The sequence below is a fragment of the Salvia splendens genome, chromosome 15 (genome assembly GCF_004379255.2).
Source record: "Salvia splendens isolate huo1 chromosome 15, SspV2, whole genome shotgun sequence".
Taxonomy (NCBI): Eukaryota; Viridiplantae; Streptophyta; class Magnoliopsida; order Lamiales; family Lamiaceae; genus Salvia; species Salvia splendens.
The window spans coordinates 34807349-34826784 of NC_056046.1; the positions used below are offsets into that span (position 1 = coordinate 34807349).

Sequence of the window (19436 nt, forward strand, 5' to 3'; positions counted from 1 at the left end):
ACTAATACTACTATTTTAATTATTTGTACTTTAATTTTAATATTTTTTTTAAATTTTATTCACTCAAATTATTTATATATTATTCAAAATCTCTTTGCAATTGATTTTTTTTTTCAAATAATTATAGGAAGATAAATTTGAATAGACATATTTAATGTTCCATCTATCTCATATAAATAGTCCACTTCTATATTTGGTGACTTTATTGTTCCATCACTTTCTCTCTCAATGTTTCTCATATTTTACCAATTTTGCATCAACCTATGTCGTACCAAAAGTGTCTATTCTTATGGGACGAAGGGAGTAATATTTAACGTGATTAAAAAATTATCTAATAAATATATACGAAATACAATTAAAATTAGAAATTATAGGAATATAGATGATTTAATTCTCACATAATTTTTTTTTTAATTTAGAGTACTACAATTTATTAAAAAACATTCAAAAATACATTTAAAAAAACTGATAAACAATAATTTAATTTATGGGTACCCAACCTAGCTTGAGCTAGGTTGAGTCTAAACTTATAGAAAGAAAATGCAGCCCAATCTAGCCTACTTTAGTCATGGGCCTGAGTCTAGAAAGGCCTGGGCATGCGCCGCCAATTGATAACTCCTAAAAGGATGCAATGTGATGGTTGACATTTTATTTGCATTAAAATAAGATATTGATCAAATTTCAATAGCTGTTCTTAATTTTATTTTATTTTTGATGAAAAGAAAAATGCTCAAGCTAGGTAAACAAAGAGAAATAAGCCTCACAAACCACAAGAACAAAACTCACCCAAACCAACACCAAAAGTAAGAAAAGTTAAAAACTAAAAACATCTATACCAGGGATCTAGCCTCTAGGTATCAAAAACAAACACCAACCCAAAAATGTTTACATGTTGTTAATGGTTTAGGACTTTTGTTAATAATTTAGTGGGCAGAAAGTAACTATTGGATCTAGCCTTTAGCGGCGTAACAAATGGGGGTATATCTTCCTCCCCTTCAGAGGTAGAAAATGATGGACCTCCTGTGTTCAACCCGGACCTGGTGACAACGGGAACGAATGCTGTTCTTATCTTCCAATTTCCCTCGGAGTCTCTCCAGTTCCCGGTATTGTTTCCAGCGTCCACGATTCGGGCCCAGGTACAGCAACTACAAGAAATAAGAAATAACAAAGTAAATAAACTATTTACACTAGTGTCTCAAACACAAGCACATAAACGTCACGTCATCCATCCCCGGCAACGACGCCATTTGAAAAGCCTGCCTTTTAAGCTAATCCTTTATAACCCTCTGAAACACAATCAAAATTAAACACGTATAGCATATACCGCTTGGTCAAGTCTAAGAACGGATGGCTCAAGCTAAGCACAGCTACTGATGGCTGTTTGTGCTCCAGATTGAAATTTGGGATGTCTTTCAAGACCTTAACCCGCACTACTATCGTCTTAGTAGAGGGAAGTACGGGTCGAATCGCACAGGAATGGTTGCGAATGGAATTGAGATTGAGACATTTTGGGGGGTTTTGGCTGCTGCCACGCTTTTGGGGGTTAAGATTTACCTAAGAAAATAAACGACTCAACTTATAAACTAAACTTATCAAGTTAAATAAGAATATGATGGAAGTAAATAACCAACTGATCAACTAGACTGATAAAGCGAAAAGCAAAAAGCATGTTGGGACCACTGACACAAATGCGCGCCTCCAAAAAGCTGTGAAAACTAGAAAAGGTGACAGAAACATGCAGTTTAACTAACTACCATCTTCTTCTTCTCCAAGAAACTAAAAGCGAACATCAAACAACATATTTGAACAGAGCATGAATATTAACATGAAATAAAACAGACTCAACACAGATCCGTATGAGATCCAACGTAAATAAGACAGATCTAGACAATCTACTCTATTTCATGCACCCAACTAGCTGAAAGCACAAACTACCAACGTGAAAACAAAAAGAGAGCTGAAACTAAACGCATCAGGGTCATCATAATTGAAATCCACAGATCTAACACAGCAAGAACTAACAACTCCATTTCATAAAGGATCGGCGGTGGAAATATCCAAACTCAGGTTCCAAACACAAATGCACGATCTAAACACAACGGAATTGAAACTAGAGTAGTTAATAATTAATGGTTAATTAATCTCCTTTTGACTTTATGAATGAGTTATATATGGATTGACTTGATTAACATGTTAAATATGAATTTGAACTATATAGGTTAGGACCAGAAGCGAGGACTGTAACGCCCCGTTTTTCTAAACCTAATTTTTAAAACCCTAAAGTACTTGCATTTAATGCTATTAATATTGCGAAGTCCGTGAATTAATTGTTGAGTGGAATTGTGGCTAGACTGGGGATTTGTGAAATAAATTACTGAGCGGATTTAAAATAATTCCTTTCCGTGAGGAATAATATATTGGCCTCAATATGCGAGTTGGATCGAAAAAATTGAATAAGTGATATAAAAACTCAGTCCATGCTAAATAAATTGTGGCTGCACAGTTTAAATAAAATACAAAGGGACCGCGAATTAAACTAATTTAACTAAATCTTCTCCCTGTTGACTTGGTCACCGAGCTGCATTAATCCAAATTTTTTAATTAAAGATTCTGCAGAGATTTTCCTTCTCCGTGATGAGACTTTTCTCCTCCGTGACCTGTAAATAAATACCAAACAAATTCAAATTAATAAAAAAAGAAAAGAAGAAGAATTAGAATTCCACCGCCTTAACCCACGTTAAAACCGTTTCCTCCCCACTTCCTAAATCTCTCCCATATCTTTTAATACCCTCCCTCTATATTATGCACTCCCCAATTAGTTTCTCTTCTAATCGTTATCTGCAGCAAGAAACCAAGACCTATTATTTCAACTTCTATTCAAGGTAATCTTGCAAACTCATTCAATCTTCTTGCTTTTGCAACTGGCGAGTACAAAATCGCAATTTATTTACTCGTGACACAATTGCTTGGCATCACAGTTTGAGAGGAAAAGCAAAACTTGCCGTGAATCCAATTTCTTTTGCTGCTAGGCAATTTCTTCTCCCCAAAGGTACATCAATTCCCCTCTACAATAGCCTCAATTTTGTGCATCTCATAAGTTCCGTAACCAATCTAATAATCTGGTAATAAAAACAAAACCGAATAAAAGATTGAACATTTAACGAATCGGAATCAAGTAAGAACTTTGCTTCGGGGTAAATCGGGGCTGTTTCGGGAATGGAAACGGATATGCCAAACCATCGGACAACTCTGGTCGCGGCGCTGGAAACGATGATGGAGCGGCTGCTCGTGGAGACGATGGCGCGAGAAGAGAGTGTCCGTCAATTGGGGTTTTATCTTTGTTTCATTCGTTTCTGCTTGAGTTTAAATTTGGGGAAGAAGAAAAGGGGGATTGAGAGAGAAAGGGAGAACGACGGATCTGGAAAGAAGAAGTGTTGATTTCATTACTGTAAAACATTTTTTTATTATTAGTTGAAGACGTTTTTCCAAAGTTTGAATTTGAGACCGTATTTGTGTTTGTCAAAAAGGGGAAGAAGCATTGGAATTTTTATATATATATATATATATATATATATATTACTTTAATAATTGATGATGGTTTTAAAATAGTGGTGGAAGAGTATACGTGTACACGTATAGTGTTGAATGGGAATATGTGTTTCTAAATTGTTTTATTCATCTAATACCATTAGTATTTTATACTAAAGTAGAAAGGGATAAGAGTATATGTGTACGTGTACGATAGAGTATTTTAGTTCGTTTTTCTTACTCCCTTTTGCCCCATTTAATTTAGTTGGTTTATTTAATTGGTTTATGCCTGTCTTTAGGCGATTTGTTGGTGCTTGATCGCTCGGAGTTAATCGAAGTACTTAAGTTTCTAATTAAGAAAGTTTATAATCTTGATCGAGAAAATAATTGGAGACATAGGATGCATGCATTTTATTTATTTGAAAAGTGTGTTGATTTATGTATTATCAAAATTCTAAAGGTGAATTCTCGCAAGTGAATCGTGATACCAAGGGGAAGAAAGTACTTGAGAGTTAAGCTGTCGAGGTGGGCTTTCTTTTGCTAAACTCTTTTACACTTTCAAAAGTATGATTATGGTGGAATAATGGTGGTTTAAATTGTTATGTCATGCCATGTTTATTTTGATGATGAGATTGTCGCCTGATGCCTAGTTTGTGAGTTCGCTCCATTAGGCTATAGGGCTATGTTAAACGAATTCGGGTCTGAGTAGGGCCGCAAATCCTATCAGGCTAGTGTACACAGGTGGGATCGTGAGCCGTCCTTGCTAGTCGGCCGGTCTCGTGGGCGAATAGTGTGGCCACACTTTCATCGCACTATGGACAGAGGATGTGATTGAATGATTGTTGAGAAAGTGGGGAGATTATTTTGACTGGCCAGTCTATGAAATTGTTTTGTGATACTCGATGCTATTTCTTTTCTAAATGTAAAACTCGAGTTCACTGTGGTATGGATGACATAACTTTCATCAAATATTTTCGGAATAAGCCCACTGAGTATATTAAGTACTCAGCCCTGCATGTGTTTTCCCTATGTGCAGGTTGAGCGGCGACGAGCAATTGGTGGTGTTGAGCAATTTAAAATTGAAGCATGGTTTGGTTAGTTGTGTACTGCGAGTGTCGTTGTGTCTCCACACATGACGTCACTCTTTCTCTTGGACGCTTCCGCTGATACATTGTTTTTACTCGTCAATCTTTTAGCTTTGAACCTAATTATTTGGATAATGTCAAACTCTTGGCCCCTTTTTATTAAATATTAATTATTGGTCAAACTCTTTACTGAAACCCTAGTTTCCTTTGTCTGTTTATTAAGTTCTTTTAATCACGATCGCCCGTATTTATTAACCCTAAAGGGCGGTCGTGACAGTTTGGTATCAGAGCCTCAGTTTCTTTCCGCTCTGGACCCAAGAGTCTTTTGGAGTCAAAATCAATCCTTGTATTAATTGGCTAAAGTGTTAAACGTTGAAGGCTCAACACCACAACTCGTCACGCCCAACCACAAAAGAAGAGGTAAGAATATTTTGGCGACTTTTTAAATGAATTACTGAAATCTTTGAAATTCGATGGAAAAATGGTTCCTTGTGAAAATGGCAATTTTGAGGTCTATAGGAAATTTAAAGTAAATGCTATGGCTTTTAGAAAAAATTGTGGTCATACGAGACGTGAGACACTATGGGAGAATGTGATTGAAGGTGAATGTTATGGATATTGAAGTGTGAATATAATCGCATGCTTGAGGCGGAGACTTGTTATTACAAATTTGAACTGCGAATTTAACTTAAATGACATACATGTTGATTACTTGAGCGGAAATTCATTTTTATGCCTATGTGGTCGAAATTGCATGATTATGAAACTGTGAATACAAAGCATGATGAGTGCATAGTTGCAATTTTGTGATTGTGATACAGATGTCCATGAACTGTATGATTTATGAAATGTGATTCCATGGATGATGGATAGATTGAGTTACTATTTTAAATTTTAATATATGCTGGATGAAATGCTATGGAATGCTAAATGGTTTATATGGATAAACATGTTTGACTGCGCAATACGTTTTATGTGATAATTCATGATTGATGAAGTACGAGGTATCGTATAAAATCATTATGAAAGTGAAATGTGAAATTTTGAACTTTGTTGCAAATGTAGAATCCATATGAAGCTTGAATTAAGCAACGATCGAATATATGTTGAAGTATGAGACTATGAACTATGTCTGTAAAACATAGAGTGCCTAAGAAGTATGCTAGGCTGAACGTGCTCGAACATAGTTGTAAATTAATAACTACAATATCACTTTCCTAAGTGATGGGACAAACGAAAACATATATTTCGAACTAGACGGACTATTATAGCTGCCTATTGTTTTCCCTGGATGATAAGAACAAAAAGAAAGGAAGTTTCTAACGAGATCAAGACAAGAAGAAATGTTAGGTGATGTATCATTACAACGACGAGAAATTGTGCCTGCAATCAAATAAAGTGAATGCAATCGTGCATAACATGTTAATGCGACGACGCGTTACAAATATGACAACACTTATGACACGTTAAGGCCGAGAGGGTTATTACCAAGTGAATGACCGCTAGGGCGAGCCAAAAACAATATGAAGATGTGACCTTCCAGGACAGTTAATTGCTGTAACGACACCAAGAATCTTGAGTTAGAATTTAGAGTTTTCGAGAACGCCTCTATTATCTTCGGGAAATGACGTAGTGCCACATTTGTAGCTAGAATGGATGAATTTAATTGACAGTACTTACTTGGATTATCAAAAATTTCTTTCTATGAAGCTCCTTGACAATGATATTCTTTTCGTGCATTTAAAACTTTTGATTGACCTGCAATTTGCAACTGATGCATCACTGTTTCCTTTTAATGAAAGTAGTGACTCATTCTTGTTCCTCTTGAGTCATTTTTGGAGCCATTCTAATCAAGGGAAATTTCAATAGTACTCCTCATGTTGAAATCCGTTCTGGTCCAAGTAAGACTGTTAAATAGATTTCTAAATTCTTGATACAAGACTCTCAAGAAGGACAATGGCTCGATCTCTGCAAACACATATGAGGAATAAGTTTCAAGAGACACATACAAATGATACACCAACAACTCAAGGAGTCGAATATTTTTGCATCTATGCTTAGTTGCAGCAAATGGCAGAATAATCAAACGTTGTGCCATACCTAGATATTAGGTCTTGAGAAACAAAAAGCTTAGAGAAGCCGTGTACATCAAATGATCACGTTTTGCAGCTCAGAATTTATGTAAGTGGTTGATCAATGGATATACGGATAACAACTGAGAGTCGGAATATTAAGGTCGTCACATAAGATCATCGTTGTACGATAGTATTGGAATGAAAATACGAGCACCCTGATAGATTATGTTATACGAACGAAGGTCGTCGATGAGAGGAAATCATCCAACAAGTGGCCAACTAAAATGGGAAACAATCGAAAAGAGAAACGCGTGCAAGCACCATCACCACCACCTCCTCCGCCTCCAGTAGACCGAGAAATTGTGAAGATGTTCTTAAAACAAAAACCTCCCGTCTTCGATGGAATGGGAGAGCCGGAAAAGGGCTGAGAGCTGGATACGCGAATTGGAGCGTATTTTCACGATTCTGATGTGCAACGATGCGGAACGAATGACTTGTGTGACCTACCAATTGACTGGGTCAGCTAACTTCTGGTGGGATACCAAGATGAAGACCACGCCACGAGATCAAGTGGGTAGAATGACTTGGGAGAACTTTAAGGAGGCGATATATAACAAGTACGTACCAAAGGGCTACTGAAAGGCAAATGCAGCTAAGTTTTACAACTTAACCCAAGGGCTTATGTCGGTGACTGAATATGACCGCACTCTGCGATATGACTCGGTATGCACCTGAACAAGTTGACACCGACGAGAAGCTAACTGATAAGTTCCGTGAGGGTCTAAGGCATGAGATAAAGATGGCATTAGCTAGTCGTGGGAGACTTACATACGCAGAAACGTTGGCCCTCGCACTAGATGTTGAGGCAACTATGCCCAAGGAGAGGGCGATGTGAAACACTACACTGGCACTGCCTCCACCACATTATTCTCGAGAGAAGAGAAAGTGGGATGGGAATAGGACCCACTATGAAAAAAAGAGGTACCAGCCTACCCAAAACCGACCACAGTATGGGGGCAGACAAAATTTCTCTAACTAGAGGGGTGACTTCCGACCTAGACCACCACAATGCAATGTGTGCTCCAAGTACCATTTCAGAGAGTGTAGAATGCAGAACACTACTAAGTGCTTTGATTGTGGAGGAAATGGCCACTTCCCTAAAGAGTGTCCGAGCAAGAATGTGGGGATGGGGTCAAGGCAGAACAATCAAAGATTCCGTCAGCAGCCGAGGGCACCACTAGCGGAACCAAGGGTGAATCGTGATCAACCTTCGCGACAACAACAACTTCACCACCCAAGACTTCCCTCCTCAGAGCATATGCGTTGATTTCTAAACAACCCAAGACTGAACAAGAGAGTCACGAAAACGGAAACTTGGCAAGTATGGGCAAACTCCTCGATACATCTATTGTTGTATTGTTTGATACGGGCGCATCGCATCCTTTCATATCAGAACTATGTGTGCCTGCTAATAAATCTGAGCATAAGATGATGGTGACCTCACCAGTGGGAGGGGTAATAGAGATTTCTCAAACATGCTCGAATGTAAAAATTTTTATGGGAGAACTTAAGCTAGTCACGCACAACCTACAAGTCATGGCAATGTGGAATATCGATATAATCTTGGAAATGGATTGGTTAACTGCCAATTTTGCTACTATTCGTTGCAAGGAGAGACAAATATCATTACAAGCCCCTGGAAAGGAACCAATCGTGTATCATGGAATCACGATGAACAGAAAAACGTCTATCATCTCCGTATTCCAAGCCACTACGATGTTGAGGAAAGGGCGTCCTGCCTATCTGGTCTATCTACAAGGAGATGGAAAAGAAGAAAGGAAAGTGGAGGATGTTGCCGTGGTACGAGAATTTCCAGACATTTTTTTTTCCTGAAGCTTTGCATGGCCCACCGCCAGATCGACAATTGGAGTTCATAATCGACCTAGAGCCAGGGTCGACACCAGTGTTCAAGGCCCCATATCGAATTGCACCTAAAGAGTTGGAGGAACTCAAGATACAACTTCACGAACTCATGGACTTGGGTTTCATTAGACTCAGTGTTTCACCGTGGGGCGCGACTGTGCTTTTTGTGAAGAAGAAAGATGGGTCGATGAGAATGTGTATTGACTATAGAGAGTTGAACAAAATGACCTCGAGAACTAATATCCACTGCCGAGGATAGGTGACCTATTCGATCAACTTTGAGGAGTCGGTGTGTTCTCAAAGATGGACTTAAGGTCCGGATACCATCAATTGAGAGTCCGAAGAGAGGACATACCGAAGACTGCTTTTCGCACAAGATATGGTCACTATGAGTTTGTGGTAATGTCGTTTGGATTGACGAATGCACCTGCAGTATTCATGGATTTAATGAATCGAGTATTTCATCCATATTTGGATAAATTCATTTTGGTCTTCATAGATGATGTACTCGTCTACTCGAAGGATGAGAAGGAACACGAGGAACACCTGCGAATCACTTTGGAGCCATTGAGGAGTGAGAAACTATATGCCAAATTCAGCAAGTGTGAGTTTTGGCTTAAGGAAGTGAACTTCCTTGGTCACATTGTGTCGGCAGAAGGAATTCGAGTGGACCCCGCCAAGGTTAAGGCGGTACAGCAATGGAAAGCACCTTAAACACCAAACGAGATTCGGAGTTTCCTATGCTTGGCAGGATACTACCGAGGGTTTATAGATGTATTCTCCAAGATAGCGAGACCCATGAACCAACAACTCAAGAAGGGGGCAAAAGTCAATTGGACCCCGGAGTGTGAGGCAAGTTTCTAATTGTTGAAGGAGAAGCTAACTAGTGCACCGATTCTAGCCGAGCCAGGGCCTGGAGTGAACTACGTGGTATACACTAAAGCTTCGAAGGTGGGACTTGGATGTGTGTTGATGCAAAACAGCAAAGTGATTGCTTACGCGTCACGACAATTGAGGCCACACGAGTTGAACTATCCAACCCACGACTTGGAGTTAGCAGCGGTAGTACACGCCTTAAAGATTTGGAGACATCATCTCTACGGAGTTCGATGTGAGATCTTTACGGACCACAAAAGCCAAAAGTATTTCTTTGAGCAGAAAGATTTGAACATGCGGCAACGAAGATGACTCGAGTTGGTGAAAGACTACGATTGTGGCATCAACTACCACCCAAGCAAAGCAAATGTAGTGGCAGATGCTTTGAGCCGGAAGGACCATTCCCAACTGGCTACTTTTCTCACCAAAGAGGAAAGCCTGATTCGCGAGTTCAGCAAGATGCGTTTGGAAGTGGTGGGGGCACTTGGAACAGTGGAAGCCCGAATCGCCACCTTAGTTGTTGAACCTGATCTAAGGTAGAGAATTATTGAAGCACAACGGATGTATGCGAAATTAGAGGAGATTCGTGTAGAGGTGCGAACTGGCGAATCTGGGAATTTTAGCGAAGAAGGTGACAATGCCCTTACTTTCGAAGGAAGACTATGCATACCGAATAACGAGGAACTCAAAAACGAAGTTATGAGTGAAGCACATGAGACTCCTTACACCGCCAACCTAGGAATACGAAAATGTATCAAGATCTGAAGAAGTCCTTTTGATGGATTGGTATGAAGAGGGATATAACGTCATTTGTTGAGAGATGTTTAGTCTGCCAGCAAGTGAAGGCTCTACATCAACGACCGTATGGGAAGTTACAATCACTGGAGATCCCTGAGTGGAAATGGGAGCACATCTCCATGGATTTCATGACGGGATTGTCGAGGACTCTGAGAGGAAACACCACTAATTGGGTAATTATAGATCGACCTACCAAGAGTGCGCACTTCATACCGATTCTCATAAGTTATGGGTCCAACAAGCAAGCTCAAATTTACGTAAAGGAGATAGTCCGATTGCATGGTGCCCCAGTGACTATTACGTCCGATAGTGACCCAAAATTCACCTCAAGATTTTGGATAAGTCTACAGAAAGAGCTTGGAACTAAATTGAACTTCAGCACAACGTTTCACCCGCAAACCGATGAGCAGTCCGAAAGAACGAGCCAAACTCTCGAGGATATGTTGAGAGCCGTGGTACTCAACCGAAGTTGAGTACATTACGGGAAAAAGTGTAGATCGCCACTCTACTGGGACGAAGTTGGCGAGAGAAGAATACTTGGACCCGAAGCAGTTGAAGAGATGGTGGGAATCGTTTGGCAAATTCGTGAAAGGATAAAAGAAGTTCAAGACAGACAGAAACCATACGCGAATGTCCGACGAACTGACCTACAACTCCAAGCTGGCGATAAAGTTTTCCTGAAGGTATCCTCGTCAAAAGGGACAACACGTTTTGGCGTCAAGGGCAAATTGAAGTCGTGATTTATTGGGCCTTACGAAATTCTTGAAGGAGTGGGCCCTGTTGCATACCGATTGACGCTATCACCAAACCTTGGGAATTTGCACACCGTTTTCCATGTGTCACAGTTACGGAAATACGTGTTCGACCTGAAACACGTGATCCAATACGAAGAAGTCGCTTTGAATCCAGACTTGAGCTACGAGGAGAGACCCCAATCTATTTTGGACCGAAAGATCAAGAATGTGAGAAATAAACATGTTGCTTGTGTCGAAGAACTTTGGAAAAATCATGGGCATGGAGAAGCCACGTGAGAGAATGAGGACAAGATGATGGAATTGTACCCAGAACTCTTTACTTAAGGGTAACAAATTTCGGGACGAAATTTCTGTTAAGGTTGGTAGGATGTAACGCCCCGTTTTTCTAAACCTAATTTTTGAACCCTAAAGTACTTGCATTTAATGCTATTAATATTGCGAAGTCCGTGAATTAATTGTTGAGTGGAATTGTGGCTAGACTGGGGATTTGTGAAATAAATTACTGAGCGGATTTAAAATAATTCCTTTCCGTGAGGAATAAATATATTGGCCTCAATCTGCGAGTTGGATCGAAAAAATTGAATAAGTGATATAAAAACTCAGTCCATGATAAATAAATTGTGGCTGCACAATTTAAATAAAATACAAAGGGACCGCGAATTAAACTAATTTAACTAAATCTTCTCCCTGTTGACTTGGTCACCGAGCTGCATTAATCCAAATTTTTTAATTAAAGATTCTGCAGAGATTTTCCTCCTCTGTGATGAGACTTTTCTCCTCCGTGATCTGTAAATAAATACCAAACAAATTCAAATTAGTAAAAAAAGAAAAGAAGAAGAATTAGAATTCCACCGCCTTAACCAACGTTAAAACCGTTTCCTCCCCACTTCCTAAATCTCTCCCATATCTTTTAATACCCTCCCTCTATATTATGCACTCCCCAATTAGTTTCTCTTCTAATCGTTCTCTGCAGCAAGAAACCAAGACCTATTCTTTCAAATTCTATTCAAGGTAATCTTGCAAACTCATTCAATCTACTTGCTTTTGCAACTGGCGAGTACAAAATCGCAATTTATTTACTCGTGACACAATTGCTTGGCATCACAGTTTGAGAGGAAAAGCAAAACTTGCCGTGAATCCAATTTCTTTTGCTGCTAGGCAACATCAATTCCCCTCTACAATAGCCTCAATTTTGTGCATCTCATAAGCTCCGTAACCAATCTAATAATCTAGTAATAAAAACAAAACCGAATAAAAGATTGAACATTTAACGAATCGGAATCAAGTAAGAACTTAGCTTCGGGGTAAATCGGGGCTGTTTCGGGAATGGAAACGGATATGCCAAACCATCGGACAACTCTGGTCGTGGCGCTGGAAACGATGATGGAGCGGCTGCTCGTGGAGACGATGGCGCGAGAAGAGAGTGTCCGTCAATTGGGGTTTTATCTTTGTTTCATTCGTTTTTGCTTGAGTTTAAATTTGGGGAAGAAGAAAAGGGGGATTGAGAGAGAAAGGAAGAACGACGGATCTGGAAAGAAGAAGTGTTGATTTCATTACTGTAAAACATTTTTTTATTATTAGTTGAAGACGTTTTTCCAAAGTTTGAATTTGAGACCGTATTTGTGTGTCAAAAAGGGGAAGAAGCATTGGAATTTATATATATATATATATATATATATATATATATATATAATATATATATAATATATATATTACTTTAATAATTGGTGATGGTTTTAAAATAGTGGTGGAAGAGTATACGTGTACACGTATAGTGTTGAATGGGAATATGTGTTTCTAAATTGTTTTATTCATCTAATACCATTAGTATTTTATACTAAAGTAGAAAGGGATAAGAGTATATGTGTACGTGTACGATGGAGTATTTTAGTTCGTTTTCCTTACTCCCTTTTGCCCCATTTAATTTAGTTGGTTTATTTAATTGGTTTATGCCTGTCTTTTATGCGATTTGTTGGTGCTTGATCGCTCGGCGTTAATCGAAGTACCTAAGTTTCTAATTAAGAAAGTTTATAATCTTGATCAAGAAAATAATTGGAGACATAGGATGCATGCATTTTATTTATTTGAAAAGTGTGTTGATTTATGTATTATCAAAATTCTAAAGGTGAATTCTCGCAAGTGAATCGTGATACCAAGGGGAAGAAAGTACTTGAGAATTAAGCAGTCGAGGTGGGCTTTCTTTTGCTAAACTCTTTTACACTTTCAAAATTATGATTATGGTGGAATAAGGGTGGTTTAAATTGTTATGTCATGCCATGTTTATTTTGATGATGAGATTGTCGCCTGATGCCTAGTTTGTGAGTTCGCTCCATTAGGCTATAGGGCTATGTTGAGATTGTTGCCTGATGCCTAGTTTGTGAGTTCGCTCCATTAGGCTATAGGGCTATGTTAAACGAATTCGGGTCCGAGTAGGGCCGCAAACCCTATCAGGCTAGTGTACACAGTTGGGATCGTGAGCCGTCCTTGCTAGTCGGCCGGTCTCGTGGGCGAATAGTGTGGCCACACTTTCGTCGCACTATGGACAGAGGATGTGGTTGAATGATTATTGAGAAAGTTGGGAGATTGTTTTGACTGGCCAGTCTATGAAATTGTTTTGTGATACTCGATGCTATTTCTTTTCTAAATGTAAAACTCGAGTTCACTGTGGTATGGATGACATAACTTTCATCAAATGTTTTCGACATAAGCCCACTGAGTATATTAAGTACTCAGCCCTGCATGTGTTTTCCCTATGTGCAGGTTGAGCGGCGATGAGCAATTGGTGGTGTTGAGCAATTTAAAATTGAAGCATGGTTTGGTTAGTTGTGTACTACGAGTGTCGTTGTGTCTCCACACATGACATCACTCTTTCTCTTGGACGCTTCCGCTGAGACATTGTTTTTACTCGTCAATCTTTTAGCTTTGAACCTAATTATTTGGATAATGTCAAACTCTTGGCCCCTTTTTATTAAATATTAATTATTGGTCAAACTCTTTACTGAAACCCTAGTTTCCTTTGTCTGTTTATTAAGTTCTTTTAATCACGATCGCCCGTATTTATTAACCCTAAAGGGCGGTCGTGACAGTTTGGTATCAGAGCCTCAGTTTCTTTCCGCTCTGGACCCAAGAGTCTTTTGGAGTCAAAATCTATCCTTGTATTAATTGGCTAAAGTGTTAAACGTCGAAGGCTCAACACCACAACTCGTCACGCCCAACCACAAAAGAAGAGGTAAGAATATTTTGGCGACTTTTTAAATGAATTACTGAAATCTTTTTAAAGTATTGAAAACAACTTTACAAATGTTGTGCGTGAATTAGTCAAATGTAGTGAACTTAATACCTAATGACCTATAAATACAATAAATTTTGCCAGCCATAACCTAAAGTCATAAAAGAAAATACAAACTGAGACTCGTTCAGTTTCCCTTATATGGCCTGGTGGGCCCACGTATTGGATCTTTTTTCAAGTGTTCAGTGTTGGAGAATTGCGGCTGGTTAGGGGCTTTAGGTGTTAATATTTGTTTTTTAATTAAATGGTTGCTGAAGAAAATAACCCCGCCTATTATAGAGTAGAAGGAATATTTTTTTTAGTCCACGAACTTTGTCAATGTATCATTTTAGATCCGTGAACTTTAAAAATATCATTTGAAGTCTGTCAACTATGAGTTAATATCAATCGAAATATTTTTTTACTATTTTCAAGTTTTTTTGATGAAAATACCCTCAATACCGGGTACATATTTTTAATAAACTTATCACATACCCATATTTTTTTATACATATTTTTACTACTCCCTCCGTCCCTGAAATTTTGTCACATTTCATTTTCTGCACTCGTTTTGAACAAATGATACTTCCTTCGTCCGCAAAATGTTGTCCATGTTTGACTCGGCACGTGTTTTGAGAAATGTAAAGAAAAGTGAGTGAAAGAAGTTAGTGGAATGTAGGTCCCATATTTATATATTGAATTTATAATAGAATGTGAGTGTAATGAGTTAGTGGAATATGAGAACCATTTACCAAAAAAGTAAAATAATAGCAAAGTGGACAACATTTCACGGACGGACCAAAATGGAAAAACTGGAAAACGTTTCATGGACGGAGGGAGTAATAAATAATTAATGAATAATGGGTAAAGTAAGATAGAGAATAATGTAGATAAGACTCTCTTCTAAGTTATTCTCTCTCTTACTTTATCATATGTCCACTTTAGCTATTTATTATCATTTACAAAAACCATATGAGTATGTGATAAGTTAATTAAAAATATGATTGAGGGTATTTTCATCCAAAAAACTTGAAAATAGTAAAAAAGTACTTCGATTGATATTAACTCACGGTTGACGGACCTCAAGTTATATTTTTAAAGTTCACGGATCTAAAATAATATAAAAAAAAGATGTCCCTCCATAGAAAATTAGAGGTCCCTATGATTCTCACCTAGCAGAGGCGCCGCTACTACACACAACCCAAAACTTCTACTCCATTAGCCTAGAGCTTTTCTAGGGATTTTCAGATATAAAACAATGAAGCTGAACACCAGAATTCCACCAGAATTAACGGCAAAATGGGTGAGGAAATTAGCAACAAGCAAGTGATACTCAGCAACTATGTCAAAACATCTGTGAACGAATCCGATATGTCGCTGAGAACTTCCAAAATTCAGCTTAAAATTCCCAGCGGTTGCGACGGCGCCGTTTTGGTGAAGAATCTCTACTTATCCATCGATCCTTTTATTCTTGCCCTCATGAAGAATCAGGAGCTCGATTTACCTTCTTTCATGCTGGATTCTGTAAGTTTAGTTTTTTTAAGTGAAATTTTTGTTGTTGAAATTAATTTTTCTTCTGGTTGGAATAGAATTTGTTATACATGTCTTGATTTAAATTGGGGCCCTTAATTTTTTATTTTATTAAAAAAATAGACTTATAATACAATATTGTGTAGATGATCTCATTGGAATATAACAATAGTATTTTTTTTCGTTTGATGAATAGTTTGAGATTTTGGGGAGAAAAATATAAACTGTATCTTTCTATTGATAAAATGTTTGTTATGTCTTTTTGATGTTTCTGCAGAGGTCTTGTTTGATGAATAGTTTGAGATTTTGGGGAAAGAAATAAAAAATGTTATCTTTCCATTGATGCAATGTTGGTTGCATCTTTTTTGTGTTTGTTGACCTTTTTATGGTGACAGCCTATTTATGGATTTGGAGTGTCGAAAGTACTGGATTCGTCTCATCCAAATTTCAAGACGGGCGAGCTAGTTTGGGGGGTTTACTGGCTGGGAGGAGTATAGCCTTATTAAAGATCCAGACCAATTGTTTAAGGTTCAAGATAAAGATTTGCCCCTCTCTTATTATACAGGGATTCTTGGTGAGTTTCTCGAGCCCCTTGTGATTATCGACTTCAAATTTCACGCTTGATTCCTGCTTCCTAGTGCTATTTGTCTGATCTAGAACTAGTTGTTTGTGAGTCTGCAGAAGTTATGTATGCAGTTAACTGTTAACGAAAACGAGCTGTTGATGAACTATATATGCTTGAATTAATAGATTGGGAAATGTTGGATTTGTACCGTTTATCTTGATAGTTTCTGAAAAACAACAGTAGGAGATGTACTAACTTGAGACTGAAAATCAACGTGTTTCGCGTTATCATTTTAGGCATGCCTTTATGTTGGTTTTTTCAAGTTTTGCTCTCCCAAAAAGGGGGAAACTGTATATGTCTCTGCTGCATCCGGAGCTGTTGGTCAGCTCGTTGGTCAGTTTGCAAAGATCGCAGGGTGTTACGTTGTTGGGAGTGCAAGGAGCAAAGAAAAGGTCAGAATCTAATGGCTTATCGAAAACTTATTAGATTGTTGGCTAGATTGGTTGTCGATTTATGTGCTATTTTTCTTCTGTGGCAAGTTTATGTTTCACATTTGATGAACAAGTCGGGTTTGACGAAGCATTCAACTACAAAGAAGAGCAAGACTATAATGCAGCGTTGAAGAGGTTCTATCATTGCTATAAAAATGTGTATACTTATTTAACATTGAAGAATAGTTAGTAATTTAACACACAATACACATATTTATGTTCTTATATAACAAAAGAATCCTTTTGTTTTCAACACAAATTTCATAAAAACTAGCAAAAAACCGCGAAGTTTGGTAAATCAGCTGAGAAAACCACCAAGTATGGATCAGTTCACAATCATCCCACGACTGTGGATAACAAATCCAAATATATAATTTTTTTGGTTAGTTTTTTGAAAGAATTTGACCAAATTTTATAGTTTTTCCGGCAATTTATCGATATGTAGATAATACTCACATATTTGTGTTGTTGTTAATTAGGTACTTCCCCGATGGCATCGACATCTACTTTGACAACATGGGAGGGAAGATGCTCGAAGCGGTGCTAAACAACATGAGACTCAACGGCCGTGTTGCGCTTTGTGGGATGATCTCCCAATACAACAACCTTGAGCAGCCCGAAGGCGTCCACAACTTGATTAACGCAATAGTAAAACGGGTCCGTATGGAAGGATTTTTCACTAGCGATGTCACGACCGCACTTCCTAAGGATAGAAAGTACGGTGGATCGCGACTAATGGGGGAATTAAGAAGCGGGGAAGAAAGGGAAATAACAATCAAGGGGTAGCAGACAAGGAAGTACGACATATCGATCAAAATACGAAATTTCATTTATCAACAAGGTTTCAAATCTTTAAGGTACATAACGTCAATGACATAGTTTGACAATTCAAAGGAAAACAAAGAAATTCTTAAAACTTGGCATAGCGGAAGCATTTGAGAGTTAGCTACTACTATGTATAGAGACACAATAGTAACCGGAATGTTTATTGAATATGATCTAGGTCCAATGCTCAACATCCTCCGCCTCCCTTCCTCGCTCAACCTGCACATAGGGAAAACATATGCAGGGGCTGAGTACTTGATGTACTCAGTGAACTCATGCCCAAAATACATTTATCGATTATGTCAAGCCATCATTGAGTGAAACTCGGGTTTTACTTTAAAAGGCCGAGAAACACTAAATCATTCCTTAAATAAAATTATGCCTGCAGGCAATCATCATCCCTCATCCTGTACCATATCTGAACCATCATGTGAAACGAGAATGTGGCCACAAACTCGATCACTGGACCGGCCGACCTAGAGGACGGCTCACGATCCCCATCAGTGCACTAGCCTGAGTAGGGACCCGAATTCGTTAACCATCAAAGTCTAGTAGGACATTATCCTAGTAGACAATCAGATAGACAATTCAAAACACAAAATACGGCATGACATAACATTTAAACCACCCTTATCTCTCCATATACATATCATTGCAAATCAAAGAGTTTAAGTAATAGAGCCCACCTCAATAGCTTAGAAATTTCTTTTTATAACTTCTCGATCCGACTTTAACGAGCATGCGAACCACCTTTTCGGAAAACAATTAAAGTACACATCAATTCTCGGTAACGAAGACATTTAGAATGCATGCACTCTATTTAGAATCTTTTATTTCGTTTTCTCGGTTTTCGTGCATTTTCGATTATTCGGCGGCCGCCCAAGGTGTCGCCGGTCGGCCGCTTACGCCCATTCTTTCCTCCGTTGGCTCCTCATATTTTCCATGACGTCAAAAATAATTTCTAAAAATTATTTAAGCGTATACTTTAATTATCGCAATTACTTATCGTTGAAAACATATTATTTCATGCTTAGGATAAAATTATTCATTCTTCAAAAATTATTCCGGAAATAATTAAAAGCCAAGACTTAATTATTTTCCCCCGATTTATCTTTAATTACCGGCCCAAAAGATTAAGCTACTTAGCCACTTTATTCCTCCATAACCAAACAAAACCCAACAAAAGTATGAGGCCCAATTTCCATAAGCAACAAAAGGCCCAACTAAAAAAAACACATGGCCCATTCTTTTATCCCCCTCTCTATCTTCTCTCTCTCTTTCTTCTCTCTCTCTCCCCGTCTCTCTTTCTGCCGACCGAAACAGCGAGCAGCCGTCGTCGCCCTCTCTCCGGCTCGACGCCGTCGCTGCTGGAGTCGCCCGTCGTCGCAGCTGGAGTCGCCGGGAGTTGCTGTGCCGTCGGGAAGTTGCTGTCCGTCGAGAAGCTGCTGCGGTCGTCGACGCGGCTGTCCGTCGGGTAGCTGCTGTCGTCGGGAAGGGTCGCACGATGCCGCTGCCGCGGGGAAAGCTCCTGCCGTCGCCCAACGGGAGCCGTCGCCCGCACCGGAACGTCGAGCGCGGCTGTCCGCCGCTGCCCGTCACTGGCGGCGGCTTCTCCTCCTCCGAAACCACTCCGAAACGTCCCGCAATACACGTTATAGTTATAAAGTTAAGTTCTTTCATAGTTTCGGTTACGTACGACGATCGTTTGGTTGATTCT

At 38.8% G+C, this 19436-nt stretch overlaps 1 protein-coding gene across 4 annotated transcripts; it reads left to right on the forward strand.

Annotated features, from left to right (window-relative positions):
* The first annotated feature begins 2810 nt into the window (after positions 1-2810).
* On the forward strand, positions 2811-17924 carry LOC121767949 (2-alkenal reductase (NADP(+)-dependent)-like). 4 transcript variants are annotated; one of them, XM_042164278.1, is made up of 6 exons: positions 2811-2882; positions 2979-3049; positions 3989-4053; positions 16234-16855; positions 16943-17029; positions 17374-17850. In XM_042164278.1, the coding sequence occupies exons 4-6, from the start codon at positions 16710-16712 to the stop codon at positions 17678-17680; spliced, it is 540 nt and encodes a 179-aa protein (XP_042020212.1). In that variant the 5' UTR covers positions 2811-2882; positions 2979-3049; positions 3989-4053; positions 16234-16709; the 3' UTR covers positions 17681-17850. The 4 variants fall into 4 exon arrangements, 3 of the variants coding, with proteins under 3 accessions (XP_042020212.1, XP_042020211.1, XP_042020210.1); XR_006043247.1 differs by lacking the exons at positions 2811-2882; positions 2979-3049; positions 3989-4053 and adding exons at positions 15271-15832; positions 17898-17924 and having other exon boundaries at positions 17374-17751; XM_042164277.1 differs by lacking the exons at positions 2811-2882; positions 2979-3049; positions 3989-4053 and adding an exon at positions 15271-15832 and having other exon boundaries at positions 16234-16412; positions 16700-16855.
* The last annotated feature ends 1512 nt before the right edge of the window (positions 17925-19436 follow it).

Bases quoted from the DNA above. Each gene is read 5' to 3' on its own strand.
- LOC121767949 (XM_042164278.1), top strand. From the start codon at position 16,710: ATGTTGGTTTTTTCAAGTTTTGCTCTCCCAAAAAGGGGGAAACTGTAT. The intron at 16,856-16,942 runs GTCAGAATCTAA...TTCTGTGGCAAG, and splicing joins GTGCAAGGAGCAAAGAAAAG to TTTATGTTTCACATTTGATG. The intron at 17,030-17,373 runs GTTCTATCATTG...GTTGTTAATTAG, and splicing joins TATAATGCAGCGTTGAAGAG to GTACTTCCCCGATGGCATCG.